At 38.9% G+C, this 25,368-nt stretch overlaps 1 protein-coding gene across 1 annotated transcript in view; it reads left to right on the top strand.

Moving 5' to 3' along the window:
* LOC134869888 (uncharacterized) overlaps positions 1–24,152 on the top strand; it is a 68,205-nt gene extending 44,053 nt beyond the window's left edge. Inside the window, exons 4-5 of the mRNA XM_063891834.1 lie at positions 13,041–13,246; positions 20,089–24,152. Coding sequence (XP_063747904.1) covers positions 13,041–13,246; positions 20,089–20,308 — 426 coding nt within the window. The 3' untranslated portion in view covers positions 20,309–24,152. The remainder of the gene's footprint in view (positions 1–13,040; positions 13,247–20,088) is intronic.
* The last annotated feature ends 1,216 nt before the right edge of the window (positions 24,153–25,368 follow it).

The following is a 25,368-nucleotide window of genomic DNA, read 5'->3' as shown; positions in this document are numbered from 1 at the left end:
TTATACTCCATTTAACGAGTGATGATATTTATTTTGCTTAAATTTAAGATTGTAAGTGCTGAAAATTGGGAACCACTGCGCAAAATGTATTAACAAAGCAATACTATATTTCAATACACGTAGGTCAACATTAGAAAGCCAAAGTGCCTCCGTTTGAAGTGAAGCACAGGCCTAAGGGGCAGCAGTAAGTGTTATAGACTGTCTGTGTGGGCCCGTCTGCAGCAGCCTCCCATAGGGAAATCTGTGAAAAGAACAGCAATGTATCAATTTACTAGCTGCTAATTCACCATTGTCTCAGCTCATTAGGCTGAAATGCATCAGTAACATCACATTATCACAGGAACGTGCAATAAATAAAGCTAAGGAAGCAATATTATAGTCACTTACCTGATCATTTGTGCTAATCACTGATCTGTTTTCGTATTGCTGTTTGCTGTTAATGTACTGAATGACTGAATGCACTCATCTGATAAGTGGACCCTATGAGGAATGAAATATAGACCAATAACATAGTGTACATTTTTAAAAGGCACATTATTCCCCCCCCTCTACACCAATGCCATGCCATTTAGTATGGCATGGCATTGTTGTGCTTAAGTGCACATTTGTGATAATATATTGTGTAATGTTATAAGGAGGTAACAATTGTGGTAGATTCCTTCATTGGTGCTTATATATAGGTCATATGTTATAATGGCAAAATATTGATATCTAGCTAAGTGGCTTGAGGGAACGCAGACAGTGAAATGGCTCAACAACTATTGAATGTTTCTGCATGCATGTGGTACGCACCTCAATGACACTTTGTAAAACAAGTAATAACTTAAGTATTAACAGAGTATTAGAAAATAATTAGAAACGGCACTCCACAATGGTTTTAGCCAGAAATAGCACCGGACAGACTCGACTTTCAACATTAGCCTCCATGGCGATAGAACAAGACTTATCATTGGAACTGAAAACTCAGATAATCTGTACAACAGAGTCATTGAACACTTCTTGAGGATGAAACGCCCTGTTACTCTGCGTTTCTGTATATTATTAATGGTTTCTATAGCCGTGACGTCATAATAATGGTATTAAGAGATGGATTGATTCAGGTAGGACACTACTGAAGGCCCAGGGGTGAAATGCACGGCTGGCTACTGTAAAGAATTAACAGAAATAAATGTCATTAGCAAGTTTGACCCCAACTTCCTCCCACTTTGCTCTCTGTGACAGTGGGTTTGTCAATGCTTTAGTTAAGTGTCTAGAATTTTTCCGATTCAGAAAACACGTTATAATAAGTGAAAAACCGCTTTTGTAACTTAACTCCACATGTTTTTGCAATTATAATTGTGATAACACAATTTCATTTTTTAATCAATTGACTCCACTACTACAAATATTTCCCTTAGCCAAAGCTGGACGTTTTGTTATGAGCAAAAAAGTAAATGTTAGCATGCTAAACTAAACATACCTGCTAAACCTCTGTGTAGCAAACAGAGAATATTTTTGGGGAAGAAATGACAGAGATGGTAGACCTTCACAATTAATATAGGTGGTTTTATACTTAAACCTCAGGTATCATGTGGGGAAAACATGCTTTAAGTCTTCAACCCTGGTCATTGTCCCGATCATTAGGTGCTGTAAAACAAAGATAAAGTATTATCAATAAGCATGATGTCATTATATTGAATTTCACATACCCCCTACTCTTGTATGCACTGTAGATATATTTTCCCTGGATATGTCATCTAGCCGTTTTTTAATAGTTTTTAATTTCACCTGAATATCTCTTACCCAGTGTTGGGGGGGATCAGAACCTGCTGTAGAATTACACAGATTATCATTCAAATGATAGCACACACATATGTACCCTGGCATGATGTAATGCTTTCTATCTTATCTCAGGCACTTGGGACCCTAGTGGCCCTTAGTGCATGTGTTTGGATTCAATACAAACAAGTCCCATCTTGTACAGTTGCCTTGTTGCTTTGGTGAAAGAAGCAGGGTGACACACTGGAGGAAGTAGACCAATTCATTTAACGTTACAGTTCACAGTAACACCACCCCTAACAAGGAGATTCCAAAAGTGGATCCCTGGACAGTTTAAAGTGGGTTTCCAAACCACTTCCTTGGTGAAGTTCACTGATGCTATGATTTGGATCCTGCTATAGTTCCATTGATGTATCCTGTTCAATCCAACCAAGCTGAAATCTAGTTTATAGTTTTGGTAGCAAACATGTTCAACTTGTCATGTGACTCATGGTCTTGTTTAGTGATGTCAGCCTTAAACAAAAAAATCCAACTTTGATTGGCATTCGTTAACTAGATTGTGACTATCATACACAAATATAATAGTTATTCTGAATGAAAAACTGTCCAAAAGGGTCAAATTAATGTAAGTCATTCAAACCAGGCGTAGGATAGTGACACAGGGTCAGAGATCTCCCTTCCTTATAAGGGTGCAAACTACAATTATCATTCTTTAGGTCATTTTTTTACAATAATTGCTATTTATTTTTGCTTGTAACTACAGCCTCAATGTTCTAAGCTGGCATGCTATAACAATTTACGAGTTTAAAAACAAAGATATTTCATTCAAAATCAAATTTTTCCCCCTTTATTTTCAAATTCTCTAATCACATGAAGACAATATGGACCAACTCAACAATTGAAAGGCAACAACAGATAGTTATTGATTTATGGAACATAAAAAGAAGACAATAAACGGAGAGTGCGATCTCTTTGTGTTCGGATTAGTAATATTAATTATTTCTGTTTATCCATACACACTCCAAAATACACATATATGTTACCCCAGTTACAAGCTTAACAATTATGTGACTATTTAAATTATATTATTGTGGCATTAGCTCATCAGCAGCTTATTGCATCTGAGAATTGTTAGATATATTTTGAAATTAAACAAGTTCCATTACTATCTTTATGTAGAATCAACAATTGGGAAGTAAGGATTTTTTCCCCCTTCACATTTCAAGGTAGTCATTTTCTTGGCAATAGTTAGGCCCACAAGTAATAGTATGATGTCAACAGATTTCACATAACTGTATTAGGTTAGTTGAATGCAAAAATATTAAGTTTAATTCAATATTAGGTTCAACTTAATATTATGGCTTTTAACTAACCTAATACAGTTATGTGAAATCTGTTGACATCATACATTTAATTTAAGTCAGCGTTTCAGTTGTTTCAGTGTAAAGTACACCAACAGTATCAAATGAAAATAAAGCATCACTTTATCTCTAATGTTGCTTCCTGCTTTGCTCTCAGTCTGAGCAGCGTATTGCTGGAGTTCTGAAATAAACTTTGATGCAGTCCTCTGCTTACTCAGCCCATTTTTCTAAATGTCTCAACATCTGCTGATGCATAAATAAATCCAAACTGATCAGGTGGTTAAACTGTTGATGTCAACTTAAAAATGTGAGATATATGAAATACATTTAAAAGTCAGGGCTAAAGTCTTCATAAGCTTTTAAAAAAAAACATTTGGAGCACACTGACGCTGGCGGCTATGCTGAGTTACCTGTGTGAAAGGAGCAATGAATAATTTGATCACATTTTTCATTTCACTCGAGTGCTGAACAAACAGGAATCTGTGATTAACAGTTTTAATTAGGATTCTAACTTGACAAATTCTTACAGCCTCGCAACGTGCCTAAGATGAATAAATCACCGGCCCGGGATCATCAAGCTGCCTCCTGAGTGAATGTGCCTCCAGATTACTTTGTGATTCCACCATGTGAGTCAGCCAGGTCTGAGTGTGTTTAACTAATCCTCTTCCCACCACATGTCAGGAGCAGGAAGTTTATGTCCGCTCAGTGAGCCCACTGCCCCGCTCAGGTATCGGACCCCCAGCACTTGGCAGTGTTTCTTCTGTGCCTCTTGAAAGCTGCATGTCAAAGCTGATTGGAGCCGGTGTGGGTTGACCTCACAGCGTGTGCACACCTGGCTTATGAGAACATTGTGAAAATGATTTTGCCTTGTCAAAAACGTACCTACATTAGGTCAATAAAGTCTAACTTAAAAAAAAAAAGATATGTTGTTTTAATCAGCGCTTGTTGTTACAATAGAATGGCTAAGATAACCTATAATTTCAGTTGAAATTCGTCCAAATTTCGAATCAATGGCAAGTTTGATAGAAACACGTAATTGATTTCATTAAGCAAACATTATGCATTTACTCTTAGAAACATTGTAAACCAAAATGTTTTTGGTTACCTAATTGAAATCCAATTATAATATTTTTTATTTAATTTCAATTTCATTGATTTTCATTAGTTAATAATGAATAAAGAGTGATGTCATCAGACATTGTGATTAAGGCTCTGTCAGTATGTAGTATGTCTTTTCACCCTCTGTCTGAAACCAGAGCACAGTCTGCTCTGATGTGATTGGCCTATCACGTAAATTGTGTCGGAGCGCTAGCCAATAGAAGAGCGAGTGTTATGTAGCGATGTCCATAATTCAACAAAGGAGTCCTATGGAGGCGGTTCAGGCGGCGAGGAGGGGGGGTTAGGGGGAGTGTGTGTGTGAGAAATGCCTTCTAAAGGGAACAAAGGGATTTTAGCCGTTGCAGACCATTTAAATGCACAGAAAGCTATAGAACACACTACAGGAGAAGGAACACCCCCAAAAGCATGTTGAATAGGTAACAGTCTTTAACTAGTTAAATGTGGAAACCCAATGTGCTTAAACTTATAACTTCTTACAGGAGATGGTCCATAAAGTACTTTATTACTACCTTTTTCCTTTAATCACAGGTTCTTGCTGTGCATCAAATTTAAATTTATAGTTAGAAAAAGTACTGCACAGTAAGTTTTCTAATAGCAGTTTAGTGAGAGAATGGAGATACACACCATCTCTCAACCCCCGTGACCCGCCCTCATGCTGAATTTAAACATCAGTAATGTGCACTGGGCTCTGAAATTCCATTGTGAAATGTTAGATTTAAATCTTGATGATATGCATCGTAACTATTGTAATCAGACATCCCAAGCTTCGCCTCCATTATTAATTGTCCAAAGCGTAATGATTTATTGTAGTCCTGCAGAATGATTATTAATTTTCTGGTTGATTATACCTGTGGGCGGCAACAACACTGTTCTGCATATAAGCATCTGCTAAATGAGAAAGTACTCTCCACATGAAAAGATGTCCTTGGAGAACAGCTCATTTTTACTTTAATCAAACATATGTAAAAGTGCTGTTGATTAAGGATTCTGTGGCAAGTATTCAGAAGGAAAATATGTAATGAACATTATCTGATTGTATTTATTGTTCAGACTTGTGAGAAGACCTTTCCTGAGCATGCACTGTTGTTCTTTTCAATCATTTGCACGCTGTAACTTGGAGGCATTTCAGTGCTGCAGCCTGAACTACACCTGCACTGCAACAAAACCGTGCAGCTGAGGCCAAACACACTGCTGTGACACTGGTGGTTTACATTCCAAAGGAACGGCGGAGAGTGACAGGACTGTGTGTACAATACAAGCTTCCCTCAGCCAGGCAAGTCTGGGTACGCCTGAGCCGCAAACAGCAGGCCAAGTTCAAACTTCACTTACGGGATCTCAACACTTGGAGGAATGCACAGGTGCAGACACTCAGCAGCAGACAATCCCAGCAAACACTTGATCAATCTGACACTTTGCAGGGCCCATGCCAATGACTAGTTCCTGTGGGATTGGAATCAGGCCTCCTGCAACAAAAGAAAGAAGTCCATTGAGCTGCTTTTTACCCTGAGAAAAATGAATTGTTGACTTTAATTAAATGTATTATGTCAACAGGTTAGTTGAAAGCAATAATATTAAGTTTAGATAAAAAGAAATATTGGGTTGAACTTAATATCATTGCCTTCGACTAACCTAATACAGTTATGTGAAATCTGTTGACACAATACATTTAATTTAAGTCAGTGTGAACATTAACAAAGCCGCTGGGATTCCCATCTGTATAATGTGCGAAACACAGAGCATATGCTGGTATGGTCGTACTTTGAGCACCTTCCATTCCTTAAGTTGTGACGCTGTCTACTATCTCCCAATCCTGTTAAAGAAACTAGAGCATGGTTCAGCAAAAGGCCTTTCCTCTGTTCTCAACACACCTAAAGAACGAGTGCAGAACACGTCATGGATCAGGTGTGCCGTTACAGCGAGGTAGTCCAGAGTTCTCCAGTTGGGCCAATACAGCTTTTGAATAAAAGGTTTCAACTAATCTAACACTGTTATGTGAAATGTGTTGACATAAGACATCTAATTAAAGTCAACGTTTCTGTTTTTTCAGTGAGCCTCAGGTCAATGCAATAACCACATTTACAAAAAAAAAAATCCTCTTTACGCTCTGCTCATTTACAGAATCACAGCTGATGGTTGTGTAATAACACTTTCACTCTGATGAGCTTGGCATTGGTATCCAGTGGCATATTAATCTACCCATGTCCAATTAATCAATGCAGGATCACATGCTGCTGCTCTTACAGTCAGATATAAACTGACATGTCGACCTGGGATCTCCTCCTATAGAGTACGACGCATATATTTTTATAAAAGCAAATGTATGTTTTAATATTCTGCACTAATCAGTCAGGAGAGAACTTCTGAAGAGCTCTATTTGCAGCTTCATTGATCACAAGAGATATCACTGTCCCTCAAACCAAATTTCCCAGGACTTTCATTAACCAAATTAGATTAAATATCCAATTAAATTGCTCCTCTCATAAAATTAGAATGGAAAGACATGATGTAGTGTTTTAATGATACTGATTAGGGATTTTGCTGAACATCACAGCAGGCTCACCCTAAATTAGACGTGTGTTTGTCTAGAATAGTTCCTCAGACCCTGCGCTGCCGAGGAGGGAACACAGCACTCCTCTCCGGCCACTAAGAAAGAGAGGCAGATTAATTAACAGACCTTTGCAGCCAATGAAGACAGGTGGCAATAATCCTGACAAGAGACAGATCTGAAGCCTCTCATATAAAACCAATTTCAACCGCATTCCATTTATCAAAAGCTCATCAGGGTGAAGAACGAGAGTTGAAACCGCGTGGCTGCGGAATTTGTTTCTCTCTGATTGCCTTGTCAGGATATCTTATCTGATCGCAGATGACCAAAACCCCACCCTTCACAAACCAACTCCCTTTCTCTCCCCATGACACACAGACTGCTTCACACAAATGCGTCCTGTGTGTTTCCCTCACTTCCTCTCACACTGTCACACTCGCCCACAGAGACGCACTCAGCCAATAAGGTTTCAAACTAGTTCCAGTCCAAATGCTTGTTAACCTTTCCATTCTCGCACCAAATACAGTTTACAATGATAACAGATAGATAACAGGGGCAGTCGCACCACTCGGAATTCCTATTAATATTTGAAAGAGACAAAGGTTGACAAAAGTGGGCTGCTCATTCCTACTCAGCAGCTTTTAATGTTAAATTCTGAGATGACAACTGTCACAGCTAATGTTAGCTCTGTGAGGCGTGTGAAGACACTGTCTATTCTAGGTGAGCACCCTGTAAAGGTGTATAAGATGTACTAATGACATGCTAACTCTTGGCCTGGAAAGTGACTCTGGTTTGGGTTACTACTGTGATTGGAAACTTGTTAGCCTGAAATGCTAAAGTTTGAGCCCTACATGAGCGCTCAGGACGGACTGTTCGATCCACTCCCTTTACTTTTACTTTTGTGCTTGAGTTTGCAAAAGGCTCAAATTGGAAACTCTCAACTCTTCTGATTCTGCCTCTAGCCCCATGCACACCACTGCAACATCTGGAGAAATCCAAAGTCAATTTCACTAAGGAAAACTAAACATGTTCTTTTTTTCCATGATAAAAACGAGAAGGCTGCACCTATTTCATTAAAGAGTGACTGTGACTATACTGTGGGTTAATCTTTTTTTTTCTTAAAGAAAAGAAATGATTAGACTTTTTTTTTTCTCTGAAGCACTTCTGTTCTTCTTAACTACAAACAATGAGAACAGCTTGGAAGATGTTTTACTTATTTATTGCTTACTGAATTACTTACATACATACTTACTTGCATACTTACTCACTTAACTACTTACATACAGTACCAGCGTTCTACTTACTCACAAGAGCTAAACAGCAGCCACAAAATTCAAAAAATAAGCAGGCTGGAGAATCATTTAAACAGAGCTAAAGTAACACTCATGCTAAAATGTCTATGATTGATGAATCTAGATTTGGTGGAGGGGTTATTTCTCATTCACTGCATTGTTTTGTTGCTCTAAATCATCAATGTTCTACCACAAAAACTTTTCAGTTGTTTTAGAGAATGTGTTAATTAAAAGTGAACAGGAAAACTAAGTTGTTTCTATAGAGGCATTGATCGTGATTATTTATCTTGGTTATTGTCTTCAGTACAATGAGTCTATTTATCGGAACAGAATAGACCCCACTTGGTTTCGAGCGTTACAATCAGCAGCACATTAAATAAATGCTGCTATGCATTGGCAATTAGTACATAATAATGTGCTGCACTTGCATTAATGTGATTGAACATGTTTGCTTTAGGGATATGCATATGGAACATTCCTTTCTTTGCCTTCCACCACTCCTGCTAACCCTCCTCCGGAGGGCTCAGTGGTCGATGATAGGATCCACCCGGACTGTCCAAACATCGTCCCTCAGGAACATTAACTTCAAGCAGTCCCATGAGAGTCAGAGAGAAAGCTCACTGAGCATGAAGAGTAGGGAGTGGAAACCCCCCTTTGAAAAAGAAGTCTCTTTTTTTAAAGGAGAAAGTATAATGGCAAATTAATTTCCCAGAGATTAATGTACAGGGTAAATATTTTAGTGTGAGTACTTATCTTCTAAAAAGTCAGAGGATGGACTCACTCCCTCCCCCCGCCCTGCTCTCGCAGTGTGTGCTGAAACAGCTGCATAAGGAGTCTAATGAGAGCAGAGATTCCAGGCTGCCTGATGGCTCTCATCAATCACCTTTCTGCTTTGGAGGTGTGATGCCGGCCGGGGGAAGGGGCCACGGAGGGTCGGGTGGGAGGGAAGGCATCAGGCTTTTAATCTCAATAAGTTAATGGACTTTATAGTCTGGTCTTGCTAAGTAGAACTTCATCCCTGTTGTTAGCAAACAAGCAGCAGCACACAGGAGACTGTCTCTAGAGCTGCTTGGCATTTTCACATTACACACTTAATTTGTGTTGGAACCAAAATGAGCACATCTACCTAAAGTTTGTCGATACGCTGATAAATGCCTGCTGAAGGTTACTCAGTACTGAGTTTAGGAAAACCAAATCCAGATCTCTAATGGAGCAGGTATACATGGTGCAGTTCCTTGGTAAATATGTTATTGCTAATGATGCTGCACGTAGCTGAAGGCATATACAGTAATCATCCCAAACTCCTATCCACACAGGACTCATAATATGGTCCATTATATCCTCAAGCATGGAATACCACAGTTGTCACATTGTGTTGACATCTGAAGGTGGAATAAACCAGTATAAAGTCCTCCATGAACAATGAATGTCCAATGTTAGCTTAGCAACAGTAACTGGCCAGATAACCTTTAAGGTCTTGGTGGTATCATTTTATCGTATTTCCAAAACAAAAAAATACAAAGACTGAAGCAGATGAATAATGGATTAAATAATGTTTAGTCTGCTCAAACACATCATCTTTCCTAACAGATTTGAGCGTTAGCCAATGACTACCAAGGGAAACCATGGATTGGCGAGCATCGTGAAACTGTTGCTATTTTAAATGTAATATAAATTGGTTTGTTGTAACTAAAGGTCAGGAACAGATTATATTCCTAGTCAAAGAGTTAGCATTGGTAGCTAGCTATAGATGTAAGTTGTGATGGAAGAGTGAAGGCTACTTGAGTATCTTTCTTTTTAATTAAGCACACATTGTTTTCATAAATAACTTTAATGACGCAGATAATGCAAAAAAACTGCAGTTCAAGATTACAAAGCTAAGCATAGCAACAGTAACAAAAGACTAAGAAAGTTGATTCATTTGTATATTTGACTATAGTATGACATATCATTTGTTTGTCTCTGCAGCAGGTTGTTCCACCTTTAGCATTACATCTGAGAACACTACAATGACGACGTTATTCCTGATTAATAACCAATCGTAGATAAAATGGCAGGTCAAACAGGTGTGACCATGACTCTATAAGGAAGATATTGTATTTGTGCCTTTGCTACCTTTTCTGTACCAGTTTGATATCCCTTGTTAATTAATTATCCCCCATGCTGGACAATGTGTTCTGAAGGGAGAGGTGGTAATGTGGAAAATATGCAGAAAATGTATTTGGGTTGACTGTCCGGCTATTAATAATGATTGTGTTTGGATAAATAGTGCCCTACTTTCACAATGTGAATCTAAATATTCCCAATAGGATTCTTCCATCCTGTATTGATTGATTGGTTTAGTGTTTAAAGGTCATAGTCATAAAATATCAGCATGCAATTAACACACTGTGATGTTTAACCAGTGGTTAATACATTGGATGCTCACTTTTTTAGTTTTAGTTTCTTGTTTGGATTTGAATTGAAGATTAGCACAGAGGAAATGCAATTTGGTGCTTCTTCACAAAGAAGGGGCAGGTGGGGCTGCAGGGCCTGTGATACATATCCTGATGTGGGGAGTCTTTAATCATGGTTTCCTTCAAAGAATGGATGGACTATTGTGTCTCTCTGTCCTCTTAACTAATGGCCTCCAAAACACTAAAAACCTGCTAACCCTGAGTCACGTGGAGACAAGACAGATGTGAAGGTCTGCGTCCTTATGGTTACCTCAGCTCCTTCGCAGAAACTTAATGAGGCCGAGGGAATACAATGAACATTCTGAGATGCTTTTAACCCAAACTTCAAATTGGCTTGGCCTTGATAGGACAAAAGGCAGAGATCCTACTGATGGATTTGACACTAACAGCTTCATTTAAATATGCCTTTTCAGTATTGTCACCAAATTGTGTTCAGCTGAACTGATCACCACATGTATTTCCATCCTTAATAGCTTGCGTTATCAGATTCCATATCTAAATAACGAAAGAAAGCCTTCACATTTGCTCTGCTGTTCAATTGGGAGTTGAGCCTATTCATAAATTCTCTCAGATTGAAAACATGTGTTTTGGTTTGTGAAGACATTTATCTGAATGTCTCAGCTTTCTTTGGCTGAAAGGATGGAATACGCTTTTTTTCTCTTCCTCTCTAATAGCCTGTGCACTGAAGGGACTGTTGTGCATTATGAAACCAAACGCAGAAAGATTTACACATTTTAATTAGCTTTTGATTTATACATGATTGATTATATCATTAATTGGATATAAATCTAATTTAATATTGGTATCATTTACTTAAATAATAATTGCAATGTTCCAATTGCCAGACTTCTTAAAATGGTTTGGTTTTAAAGCAGATTCCTTTGAGAGATTACTACTCTCAGTCACTTTGCTACAATGGCTCAAACCCAATTGATCCAGGAGAACAGGATGGAATGTGACATTAACACAAGTTTTACAAATTCCTTGGCTGTAATATTTATCTGAAAATCCTTACTTTCCATTGTTAAGGAAAGTTTATATTCCACAAACACAAAAAAGGGGTTTAGTTTTGATTTGGCTGCAGCATTGTTCCACTTTGGAAAGGAAAAATCACCACAAAGGACCCAATATGAGTGGAAACCACAACCCCGGTAATGCAATCAGAGTGACTAAAATCAAAGGAGGCAAAAGTTCAGGATCTGAATGCAATGTAATGTATCAGTTCCTTAGAACCTACTGACATAGCTCACTTGTGGAGGAGCAAGCCTAGACAGAGGGCTGAGTAATGAAGATGGATGCATTCTGTTATCAGGCAGCCACTTACTGGGGCCTGATGTAACCTTAAACATTGAGGATAGCTCAGTTGCACAAAGAATCTAATTAATGAATAGCAGCCATGAAAGAGGACAAGGCAAGTGTGCATTTGCAGATGAATTCCAGACACTAATCAAACGCTGTTCAAGTGCTTTGCTTGGTTTGTCTCCAGAGCAAGGCAATATTTGGCCAGGACTTAAAGCAATGTTTGCACACTGGGTTGATGACTGCATGCATGCTTCAGTGTTTTTTTATGTGTGTGTGTGTGTGCGTGTGTGTGTGTGTGTGTGTGTGTGTGTGTGTGTGTGTGTGTGTGTGTGTGTGTGTGTGTGTGTGTGTGTGTGTGTGTGTGTGTGTGTGCTTGTTTGTATAAAATGTTCTCGTTTCTTTTATTCGTGTGAAAGTGCTTTACACAGTTTTAAGTGTGCCATCCAGTGGTAATAAAGCACTGCATATACAGATCATGTGTAATGTTCTATTGAGTTGATTGTTTACCCTCCTTTATGGGAAAACTCTACAATTCATAGGACTTCTATATGGGGGAAATGTCTACTATTTGCTTGTAATGGCTATAGCTTGGTATATATTGATTGTTTTTAGGTGGGAACCCAGTACACAATGTAAAAGCTAATGGCTACTAAACCAGTTTGTGTGACCATAGACAGTGAGTGTACATTATCTTGTAACGATAGTCTTTAGGGTGCAAAACCCTCGCCTTGGACAAATGATTTAATGACTAGATCTGGATGCGATCCAAGTGATCCATTCTTCACTTGGTAAGAACACAACTCTACGCAAAGTGTGTACTTGTGTAATTCGTCAAGGTTAGACATAATTAGGGCCCATTATTTCGCTAAAGGTTTTTTTTAAAAGAGTCAATAGAACCTATTTCCAGACCTGTGAATGGCTTTAGATTTAAATGACCAGTTAATATTAATGTTAATATCAGTCATTTTGAAAAACATCACACCTAATTTCTATGAACATATGCATATGAGCGTAGCTGTAGCAGTATGTCATTTGAGCAGACTTTGGTTGCATGGCGATGCAAAAGTCAGACAAAAACAATTTGTCCTTTTCGTTAGTATTTTTAGATATGGCATCTTCATCTAAAACTGCAACCTTTTTGATGAATGTGTTTCTTTTTCCAGTGTGAATTCATGACACTTACAGTACTTTTTACTCTGTCATCCAGTACCAGGTCCAGAGGAGTTCTCCATGGCGCTCTGTGAGCTCCCAGTGGCAAACATGGTTGGTGCTGTTCAGTGCTGTAGTACTGCTGTTTCTGGTTCCTTATGCTGTTTTCTGCCTGATGACCGCCTTCACCAACCCTCCTCCTTCTATCACCTTTAAAGTGGCAGCGGCCTCCTTTGGTCTGCTGACAGTGATTCTGCTAATCAAGTGAGTACTTTGTTTACTCTCAAACCTGTAAAGTGCCCTTGGTCTGAACTTCTTCTCACATGGCAAACACAGCCAGAACATCGTCCATTAAAATTATGATGACGTCTCCCCGTTTTTATTTTTGTTCTAGCTGTCGGTTCATCAGCAAAATACATTTTGAAGCAACATTTCATGTTTATGTGATCTTCAGAACCAGAGTGTCGGTGTCATCCAAATAATCATTTCTGAAAACATGCTGTTCTCCAACCCCCAACACCCCAGCACCTCTCTTGTTTTTTTCTCCTGTGCTTCTTTCCCATTTTGATATTGCTAATTGGAATGATGCCTGCGGTACTGTAAACCATTAGTAAATGAACAGTCTGTTTTTATCAACATCTAGCTTGTAAATAATGCATTAGATTCCTGGCATAAACAATATCTACTCTGTGATTAGAAAGCGGCATATGGCGGATACTGTAATCAGATTACAAAAGCAGGTTATGTAATCTCTAATTGCTTAAAGCAGTACCCCAATCAGGCTGAAGAATACAGGATTACTTGAAAAAAAGAGAAATAATAGTCCTAATGGTAAAATAATGTGACATATTGACTGTCACTAATCAACTGATGCTGGGATTTAGACAAGCCCTGCTTAATAACATTCATTGTAAAATATAATGGGAGTAGTCGAAGTGACGTAACCTTCCATTCACCCTAAACTGTGTTTCGTGCCAGTAGCAAAATACACACTTTGTGTTCCTCTAGTATTTGTCTTAACTAAAATAGAGAGGCTGTTTGTAATTAACTCAACAAGGCTCGTAACTTTTTTCCCCCATTAAGCGCCTTTGCAAGGAATGCGGCTAGTGAACTGGTAATTAATAAATATGGTTGGACTGGTAATGTGCTTCTGCATCATTATGTTGTTGGAGCCCTTATCCACACTAGTCATGAGCTGTAATTTTATGACAGGAAATTGGTTTGTTTACAACACATTCAGCGGCTTCAGACGAGCTGCATTCTTGGCAGATCTCGGCTGCAGGTATGTGCTCATTGTTTGAGTTTAAAGAGGTTCAAATACGTTGTCATGCTAACAGTTATACCGTTAAAATACTAACACTTTGTTAATGACCATGAATCATTGAAAATACCTTGACTGTTGTGTTGTTTTTTGAAGTTTCAAAGGCTGATCAAATCTTAAGCGTTTGTAGTAAACCCACATTCAAACTGTATGTTATATCTTTATATATAATGGTGAACAAGTATTTTTATACGTAGTAAAAGTAACAATACCACTGTGTCAAAGTACTCTGTTACAAGTCAAAGTTCTGCATTCAAAATCATACAAGTAAGAGTACATACGTATTACCTTTTAAATAAAGTACATAAGTTCCAAAAGTTAAAAAATACACTAACCGTGAAATAGTCAAAAAACACCATTAAGTTCAAATGGCTGACTTCCTGTTGGGTTTGCTGACTCACTCCAATTTGGTTTTTTTTATATTGTCTCTATGTTTTACATATACCCACCAAAATTCATACACGTAGAACATTTGCAAATATATGTGGCACTATTAAGTCAACATATAACCCATTGCAGCAAACCCTCTTTTATATACATTTTCACCAGCTTTGAATTGAATGATAAAGGACATCTTAAGTCCGTCAAATGTACCTTTCATAAGGGAAAAAATAATTATTATAATAATATTAATAATAAAATTATGAAAATAATAATAAAATAGGCTAAATAATATATAGAACATTAATGGGTTTTATTCTTATTCATGTGTCACTACTTTTAATACACCTGGGGGATCTTAATCAAATAGCATACCTCATAATGAATAAGCTGATTTATATTTTGTATTAATATTGTTGATCTTCAAAGTAACTTGTGTTGTTAAATAAATATTAAGGATTAAATATCTTTACAAACCTGTAGTACAGGTTTCCTGTTCACTCATGCTCACATTATTACTGGTGCGATTTGGAGTTTGGTGGGTGCCCTTATTAGGAATGGTGGGTCTCACAGATCCGTGCCCCATGGTGCTTGTGCTGCCTGGGATGTGCCAGCCTCCTGCTGCCCCCTGTCAGCCTGCATCTCAGTCACTGTTCCCCCCGAGGGTGGAAGCCCTTGTGAGGAGCGACCCCCTCATCTCTCACCCACGTCACGGCCTGGTTTCTTCAAGACAGTATGAGGCGAAGATAAACTCGTCGGAAAAACCTTTTATTGTGTTGAATCCACATTCTGTACTCATGTGGTCATTATTAATCGCTCTTCATCTCGTTCCATGCTATAATGGCAATGTTTTGAAAAGAGGGCTAAAGCATTTTGCTGCTCATCCAATGACTAAAGTGAATGAGCCTCTGTTTCTTACCTGTTTGTCAGTTGCCATGGCTACATCACTTCAGACACAGGTATTTTTTTTATAAAGCAATTCAAGTATCAGTTCTGAGGAAATATGAGGGTTTAGATTTTAAAAAGGTTATGGTCATTTGGCTAATAAGTGTAATGCTTTCTCTTCTGTTTGTTAAAACTAATGTTCTAGATGTTTCTTGGTGTCAATAAATTCCATGATAATAACAAAAGCAAAATGAATTGATCGTACTTAAAAAACGTCGTTCCTTCATTACCATGAACACAGCACTGCAGTTTGCGTTTGTGATTCAGTCATCATCCTGCTCCTTAAGAAACTCACAACAGAACAACAGATGTATTAATCCACAGCAATCTTTTTTTCAAATGAAACTATTAACTTGTGGCCCATAATTATTAATTGACATTGTGCATAGACCCTAATGGGCTTGTTTGAAATTGCAGTCGATAAAAAAATATTGACTTATAGCTGAATTTTAGTTCAAAAGTGGGCCTGCTATTGTAGACATATTTCATACTTCAAATGTGTGCGTCATCTGTTCTTCACAGTGTTGTTAATTCTGTCAGCTGTTTTATAAATTAGTCCAATGTCCTTGTTAGTTGTTGTCCTATTAAGTCAATAATGCTGCATGATGATGAGATGAAGTCATAGTTTGAGTATAATGCCGTCTGTGCCATCTTGTCCTTGATGATTACATTCATAGATTGAATTAAAAAATGAACATAGCTTTCTTACTAACTTCTTTTGTATGAATACTTCTTATTCCTCTCCACTGCACTCTGGCTTCCTGTCAACAGTTTGAACCTTTAAAAGTCGTTTTAGTCGTTGTTCTTTTCACCCTCATGTTGCAGGTTTGTTATTGTACACATTCACAAAATCACATGGCATTTGTCGGGCTTGAACTGCCTTTCAGTTTGCTGTCACACAATATGCGCCCTCTCCTTGCTTTACTGTCAGGGCGGGCGTCGGGCCGCTGAGACACTGCCTGACCATGCAGCTCTGCACTGTGAATTTTATGCCATGCCTGGAGGTTAGAAACTCTCATTATGCCGTGTTAGATTTATTAAAATAGATTATGGAAATGTTAATTAAGTCATTAATTACATTATTTAAGCAGCATTGACAGATAAGGGAGTGTGTGTGTATGTGTGTGTCGGGGGGGAGGGCTGTGGAGCTCCCTCGGTGGTTTAAAAGGATGTGATTGGTGACAAGGGACACTGTGGAGATGTCGGCTAACCGCTAGCGCTGACATGATACAAAGTGGCCTACACTGCTCCCTCACCTCACGCTACTGTCTGCAGCAGTTTGCACAGCTGCCCGAGGACGAGTAAGATAGAATTGTTCACAAATGGACAAATGTACATTTAAGGGAAGAGAAGAGAGAGAGCTCAGTGCTTAAAGTATAGACATCTGCATTCTGCTTTACATTTCCTCAGTGTGAGCATTTGGTGGAGCATTTGCTGTGACATTTGAGCCAAGGCCTCAAACCATATTTCCAAGCTGCTCCCAAGGAAAACACAACAGCACAATTGTAAGATGAATTACCCGGGAGTTGATACTATGGACTCTCTTATCTGTTGACAGTTTAGTTACCGCGAAGCACAAGAAATGTGTTTTCCAATTCTCTGAGAATTGAGCTTTTCTTTGTCCCATCAAGCCTATATTAAGGGAGGGAAAATTGCTCTGATCGCACTTGATAAGAACAAATGATAGATGTTGTAAACAAGCAGAATGCTTCAATTCTGATCTAAGGCATTGATTTGCCTCAGCAGAAAATTACTGTGTGGACTGAGGTTATGCATCCAGTCAGTCAGCTGGGAGAGGGAGTTTTGTCTGCGTCCAGTCTTTTACTTTGTACAAGACAGTTCCTAAAATGTAACTGAATGTAATATGTATCACTAAAGATGCTGATTATTCCCGCCACAGCTGTGCTGATCCAGTAAGTTCACTCTGGTATCTTCTGAACCACTCCAGGGTCCTTAACCCCTAATCAAACCATATTAAATGGCACTGACCTGCACCGTAGCCTAAGAACACCTAAGTACACACAGGGATGCCTTTCTGTTTTTATTCCTTTTATTATTTTATTTATGTACTTATCTCTTCACATGTCCATTATTCTTTGGATTTTTTTCAACTTTTTTATTAATCTCTTCCTCTTTGCTTGATATACTGTATGTTGGCTCTGCAGATACAGCTAAATGGAAATGGAAGAAAGTGCTGAAATTTGACCAAGAATGTATAATGAATTTGAAGCTGAAATAAAAGCTGACATAACCCAAAAAAAGGCACTTTTTATAGCAATTTACATGTATTTATCGCTTTTGTAGGATTGCAATGGGTTGTAAAAACTGTGACCATATGCACAGTTGCCTGTGGATGGATTTTTATGGATAAGAATATGGTTTCGCAGGAAAAATCAACAACAGCTAGCATTAAGAAGCAAAAATATTACATTGATTTACAGCTAGCTGGCTAACCTTAGCTTTTATGCTCGCTAACGTAATTGCAAACATAAGATTGGATAGTTTGGTCGGCTAGTTTAACTTCACCAGCAAGCTCGATCCACTAACTTGTATGATAAAAGAGGTGTTGATTTTAGCCAATGGTATGTAACGATAAAAAGAACATTTATATAATTAATGATCGCTTGTTATTTGCCAAGAGTGGTACACGGCTGGGGCGGCCAACTAGCTAACTGTAACTTAAGCTCATCTAAGGTTAGCTAGCTAGCTGTAATTTAGCTACACCGCAATAGATCTTGCATTGATTCCTAACAGACGTTGATCAAATAATGAAGCCAATGGTCAGGAACAGTACATAAAGTTACATTATTCTAAATATGAGATTAATTAAATCTAATTTTACATCACTATTTTGGGCAGATGTCCTGATGCCAGCAACCGTTTACTGTGTGCACTTAACTTAACAGCCACCGGTGTCTTTAAATGCAAAGATGTTCTGAAATAAACACATTGTACCTTTAACTTTCATAGTTTTATAATAGGGATCAGTCTTGCCTCCTCAGTTCCTCCATCAGGTTGCCAGGCAGTACTTAAAGGTGTATTTCATGATATTAAGTGGCCGCTGATTGTAGGAAATGATACGCTATGAGGCTGTCCAATCACCTAGGAGTCAAGCTATCATGATTAGCTCCTACACCAGGCACATGAACCTCTAGATAACTACCTTATTGCTGTGGTAGTTAGTATGCCCCACATGCACAATCACATGGTAGCACTTTGCCACTACAAGACTAAAACATGCATATTCCACCTGTCTGATAGCAGCTGAGTACGCTGTGAAAGAATAAAGTACCACACTAGCCCTTAGTGTGTTCTTGATGATGACTTGCTGGAGGTACTTATAACCTGTTGGCCAATCACCAAGCAGGATACACTGTAACATATAACATGTAGATACTGTTATACTGCCTACAATATTTTCCCTTAGCAACTGAAGCCCAATAAGCATTTTTATGGATACGCAAGAGATGGAAGAACATTTACTGTTTCAATATTTTAAATATATAGTTAGACATTCTGAAAAAAAATAAGCTTCATCCAGGAGAGGAGTACAAAAGTCATCAAAAAATCTGCCTACCAACATCTCTAAAGCCCTTGGATCTAATTGTAATCATGTAACTTGACATAAGAGGCGACATTTTGTCAGGATTGGATAAAACATATAGCACACTGTTGCAGGTGTCGACACTTCACCTCTCAACTTTATTTTGTACCCAGAGGACATTTGGTTTTACAGCAGTGCATGTTTTAATACATAAAAGACCATGGACGTACAGTACAGTAAGGGGGAGGGAAGGTGTCCTGAATACAAGTGGGCAAGTACAATTGCAACCCTGGTGACCAGTTTGCAAAAGAACAGCAGTACTAATATCCAAAACTAAAGTTATTGATTCATACAAAATATTTCCTTTAAATCCTTACTTATGACCCTCTCACGATTTGTTGCGCAGTCTGTATTTCAGAGATCCTGCCTTCTGCCTATGTTTTGGTGCGTCATAATATACAAAGACTTAGCAACCAGGTGCCTGATCAAATTCAATCAATCTAAGGCAAGCTATGATAATGACCAATGTGGCTCCGGAAAAAAGCAAATATAGCAAGGCAAATCAAGAGTGAATGAGGGGTTAGCCTTCGAGCACCGTGACCCTCATTTCTGGGGAGAGGAGGTAACCACTTTGAATGTTTAGTTCTGAAACAATGACTTTCTTCTCACTGTGGCTTTGATTTGCTTATTAGTTCACATATTTCCTGGACTGTATGTTTCCATCATCAGGAGGCCAAGCAGCACCCTGGATTCACCAGTAGTTTCATGTAGAATAAGTTTATTATATAGTTTAGTTGGGATGAAAAAAAGTTTGATTGTAGCTCATTTGACTAAGGAATATTTGTGATGAAGCAATCAGACCTTGAGTCCTTGAGTCTGTTCTCTTATAATGTTTTAATCGTGGTGTTTTCCCAGGTGTGTGTCCAGCTATCTCAGCAGCCGGTACCGGCAGGCGGCGAAGAGCTCCTTCACAGTGCGCGCCAGAGGCTTGGACCAGGACAGAAGGAGGCGGGGCCGCTGGGACGGATCTGAGGCCTCAGCGGTGTCAGGTCACGCTTCATCTGCGGCCTCACCCAGTCAAGTGGGTGACAGGAAAGTGGCTATGTTGAAGAGTGGATGCCTCAGCCTTTATTGAAAAACTAACAGAAGGAGTTTACAGAATACAGCATAGTAAATCCTGTGGGATTAAGCCATTCAAGATATCACATCGGCTTATCAGCATGATATTTATGAGATCTCACACCTATCTGCAAGGTGTCAAATATTGCTGTTTTCCTCCATGTCAAAGCCTTGCACTCTTTCTTCAGCGGGTATATTGTCGTACTGCAAATTGATCATAAGGAAGCTAATGCACGCAGCCTTCAGGAGCATGTTCAGGCTCAGGGAGGTAAAAAAAAAAACTGGAATCTTTCTCTTTCCTTAATGATGTCCACACAAAGACAATGGGGCGCCGCTCTGATTAGTGTCACCTGTCCTTGTGCATCTCATCAGCTCCATTATGGCTCCATCTCCCATGCTTCTTCTGCTAATTGAATAGCCTGTGAAGTGGTGACGAGGATGGGGGCGAGAGCAACGTCTGTGCCACTGCTGCTTCACAAATGAGAGTGAGACTTCCCAGTGAGACACTACTGAGGCTCTTAAAACATAAACCATTATCATACAGATGGAAAAGATGCTAACAAGTAGCCCTCATGTTATATTAGCGTCATATCGTCTACGGATTATGTTATCTGTATCAGCTTTCAATTGGCATCTACTGTTTGTTTTCAGAGGGCCACTTTTCTTCAGTGTATCAGAGAGAGTGTTAATAGTAGACACATGGCAAGCTACGTATGGGTAAGGCAAAGGTTTAAAAATATGCCTTCATGCGTTGAAAAGTGGATATGAAATTCAAATCTGTCGTTCGTTATTCTGCAGCTGTGTTTGAGTTAGCACAAACACAAGGAACAAACTAGCTTGGTCAATGGTAATAAAAGTCCAACTACTAGGACCTCTTTCACTCATATATCAACATGCTACACCTTGTTTGTTTAATTCATACCAACACAAAAGTGTTTTTTGGGGGGTTCTGTGTTCCCAAATTGTCCATTGTCAACATATCCCATAAAAAGATAATGGTTCCATTTCTGATCCAGTGGTCCCCTGCTGCTTGCTTGCTTGCTTGTTTGTTTGTCTGAGTATGTACATCTATGGTTGTTGTTCTAATGTGGATTAATATATGCACTGGGAGGGACCTTCTGTCAGGGAATCACAATTCATTTAGTTGGACAATCCAATGACCTCCTGGCCTTAAAGACTGACATAGCAAAGATAGAAACTGGCCTCCAAATAAGTTTGACAATGGCCACTAACCTCCAAATCTAAGAGACTTTTCAGAGTTACATGGTCATATATAAGACAATAACTGGGACTAACAGTTAGCAGTTTGGGCAAATCACTCTTACTGATAAGCCTGGTCCAAATGGTGATGCTGCAGCAGAGAGGTTCGTGGATCAGTGCAAGGATGTCCTCCCCCACTTTTCAGATACAACCGTTTTTAGGACATTTTCCATTAGGTTTATCGGGGATTTTACCAATGCTTCAGCAATATATGGACTGTCCCACTCGCTTGACCTGCTCTCTGGATCCTTGCTTTGGAGGCATCCTAGATTCCGATTAGGATGTTTGCAAAACCGCCCCTTTGGAGATCAGACCACTGCGTAAATCACCTTTTGCTTTAACTATTAATCAGTAGTGGGGCAAATGAAACCCTTCCCCAAAGTAGTTTGTATTTGGTCTTAGGAACCTTTTAGAGGAACCGAGAGGCTGTTCAGAGAACTCTGTATTGGACCTCATTATAATCCCAGTGTGTCTTAGATTCAAGTTTTGTGAAGATGTGTGTAAGACAAAGTGTGTCTTAATCTTGGCTATGAAAAGAACTGAAATGATTTCTTAATGCTAAGAAAAAGGCCTTCTGTTTTGCCATGAGTTCTCTCAGAAAAGAGGACACTTTTTGGATTGAAATGGCAATGGGTAACATGAGAAGCACGGGAAAGCTTAAATGCTCCAATGGGGTTGGCCAGAGAGAAAAAAGAACGCTCCGTCAGGAACAAGAAGTGCTAATGAGCTAGATGTTTATTACAGTAGGGTGTGTGGTGCCTGTGTGAAGCCGAATATATAAGACTACTGGCCAAGACAGACTACAGGCACCGGTCCTTAAAGAGCCAATTAAAGGGAGTCTTTACAAGGTTACTCGAGTCACACACAGCGCCTAAACAAGGGGAAATCTCAATCATTAGGGTCACTCCCGAAAAAAACGGAATGATTTTCGACCAATCTCCATCACTCCTGTACTTTTTAAAACCGTGGGCAGTGTTAAAGCTAGTCTCCTAAATTCTTCTATGGTATAAAGTGGGATTAAGTAACTAAGTACATTTACTCAAATTCTGTACTTCAGTACAATTTTGCAGTACTTGTACTTTTCTATTTCCATTTTATGATTCTTTCTACTCGATAATGTACTTTTACTCAACTACATTTATGTTGCACCTTTAGTTACTTTGCAGATATACAGTATATTCATGATTACCATATAATCAGCACTTAAATCTGACTTTAGTTGGACCAAATTCACAGTAAATAAAGTTATTAAAATGAATTCTACCTTTACCAGCTTGATAAACATATCAATAATTATAATCAAAACATATCATATATATTATTATGAAATGGACCAATCTGCATAATAAGTACCTTTACCTTTGGTACTTTAAGTATATTTTATGCTAATACTTTTGCACTGTTACTTGAGTTACATTTTGAATGCAGGACTTTTACGTGTGACAGAGAATTCCTTCTACTTGTACTTCTTCCACAGCTGATGGTAAAAATGTTGCTCTGGGTTGTGTGATATGTAAGAGTTTCATTTGGTGGTTTGTTTTGGCTCGTTGATATTGGGGTTAATGGTGGTGTTATTTTTACTATCTGACAACCATTAGTGGAACAACATCCGACCCCTTCCTTCTCCCAAACTCGCTTGAGATGAAAGAGAGAGTTTTTAATGTGCAGATGACATGGCCTTAGTTGGCCTTTGTGTCTGGCACACACACTCTTCAGTGAAACAATTCAATGTTGATAGCACTTAAGATATAATCATGTGTGCCAAGCAGGATTTCACTAGAAAGCCAAATGTATTTGACATCATGGCACAGACTGATGGCCAATTTAACAGAAAAGATTAACTATATTTAAAAAAAATTGCACACATGGCTTTATTTTCTTAGAACTCAACGAGCAAGTCAGTGAAATTGTTTACAAAACCCTAGTTGAGAGTGTTTTAGCATTCCTCTTGACTTGAGCGTTTGAACTGCGAGCTGCAGAATGAGATGGAAAGGATAGTTGGCATTGCCAGCAAAATAATTGGGATGCACCGGCTTTGTGAGCTATAGCAGCAGGACAAGAGCATTCTCAATTTCATATTCAGACCATTAATATACAAGCAAACAATTATTTGCCATATAAAAAAATTGTGTAAGGGCTTTAACCAAACATTGTTCCAAGAAAGTATTCTATTCCAATTTCAATCAGCATTTTAAAGTAGAAAAAAAAAGACAGATCTTGCCACAAATCTTACGCCACAGTATTTTGTTTTAAGGTTAAATGTGTTTAAGGTATTGTATCTGTAATCTCTTTGAGCACTGTATTATAAGCGTTACTTTCTCGGTGTATATCGTTGCCAGATGTGTTCTTTATATCGATTGTTTTATGTTACCTGTTGTTGTGCCACCAACAATTTGGTGTACAATGCCTTTATTTTATTCTGTTTTAAACAAAAACGTTCCTATACAAATACCAAATACTGATGTGATTGAAAATAAAAACAGCTGAGCATTGTAGTGTCAAGAAAGCTGAACTCAACTGTCTTTCCTTTGGGTTTTGGTCTTCTCGTGGGATTTGCTGATAATGAAAATAATAAAGAATATCAACATCCTTCTCCTTTATGCACGCTTAAAGCAAATGTGTTCATGCTCTTGAAAATCTGTGTTGTAATTTATGACTTTTCCAGGTTGAAATTAATGGCTGAGAGCTCTCCTTGAGACAATTATGCCAATAGAGTCCAAACACAAACACTCCAACATCCACCACGCAACAATCTGGGTAATTTTCTCCCCCAGTTATACTATCATATGTTTGCTATAAATGTACTGTTAATAAATGATCCTCCTAGCTGTGTTTTGAATGAAATATCTGAATGTAGAGCATTATTGCAATATTACTTGGTTAAAAATTTTTGCAAATGCAAACGGGGGCAGGTCTCTGTTTGATGTTTGGATTACTTTCCAGGTCTGTGCGTTCAGTCAAAGGAAAGTACGTAAGATAGTTTCGAGGTCTGCAAAGAAAACCTTGAAATATAATGACTATTTTATGTTGAGTGGATAAACACTACCAGCTGTGATGCAGGGCTGTAGTGTGGGGTCTCTCCTGCCAGCCCGGAGCTTTGCTGCTATCTGCGTGAGCCCGAGGCAGCTAATGTAAGAGATCCTGCTCACTCTGCTCTGCTCGCAGTGAGCTGTGCAGCTTATCCTGCTCAGCCCTCTCCGTCTCACCTCTCTAACACAGCCAAGTGACTCTCAGCTGTGCGCCACCTCAGCCCAGGCCTTTCTATAGACACCACAGAAAAAGTAGAGCTGTATCTCCCCCACTGTATCTGCTTAATGCCACAGCGAAAGGACTGGCTTCCCAGTGTCCCCATGCCTGTATGGTTCCGGGACTTAATGTGAGCGTGTGGGGCCAGATGGACACTTTCATGAGTGTATGAGTGTGGATTATTCTGCCGGCTACATCTGGGGCTCCACATGGTACAGCAGACTGCCGTAGAAGAGGCAGGTGGGGAGGGCACCCCTCCAGTGGGCGCTCTTACATCTACACCCACCGACAGGGCACTGCCGCCGTGGCACACCTAAAGGTTACTGCACACAGAGGTGGGGTAAGTACTCAGGTCTTGTACTTGAGTAAAGTAGAAGTATTCAGATCTTGTACTTGAGTAAAGTAGAAGTACTCAGGTCTTGTACTTGAGTAATAGTAGAAGTACACAGATCTTGTACTTGAGTAAAGTAGAAGTACTCCGATCTTGTACTTGAGTAAAGTAGAAGTACCAGAGTGTAGGAATACTCTGTCACAGTAAAAGTATTCTAAATGTTCCTCCAGTGAAAGTAG

Source organism: Eleginops maclovinus, chromosome 9, assembly GCF_036324505.1.
Source record: "Eleginops maclovinus isolate JMC-PN-2008 ecotype Puerto Natales chromosome 9, JC_Emac_rtc_rv5, whole genome shotgun sequence".
In the NCBI taxonomy this organism is placed as follows: domain Eukaryota; kingdom Metazoa; phylum Chordata; class Actinopteri; order Perciformes; family Eleginopidae; genus Eleginops; species Eleginops maclovinus.
This window is presented reverse-complemented; position numbering and strand designations above follow the sequence as displayed.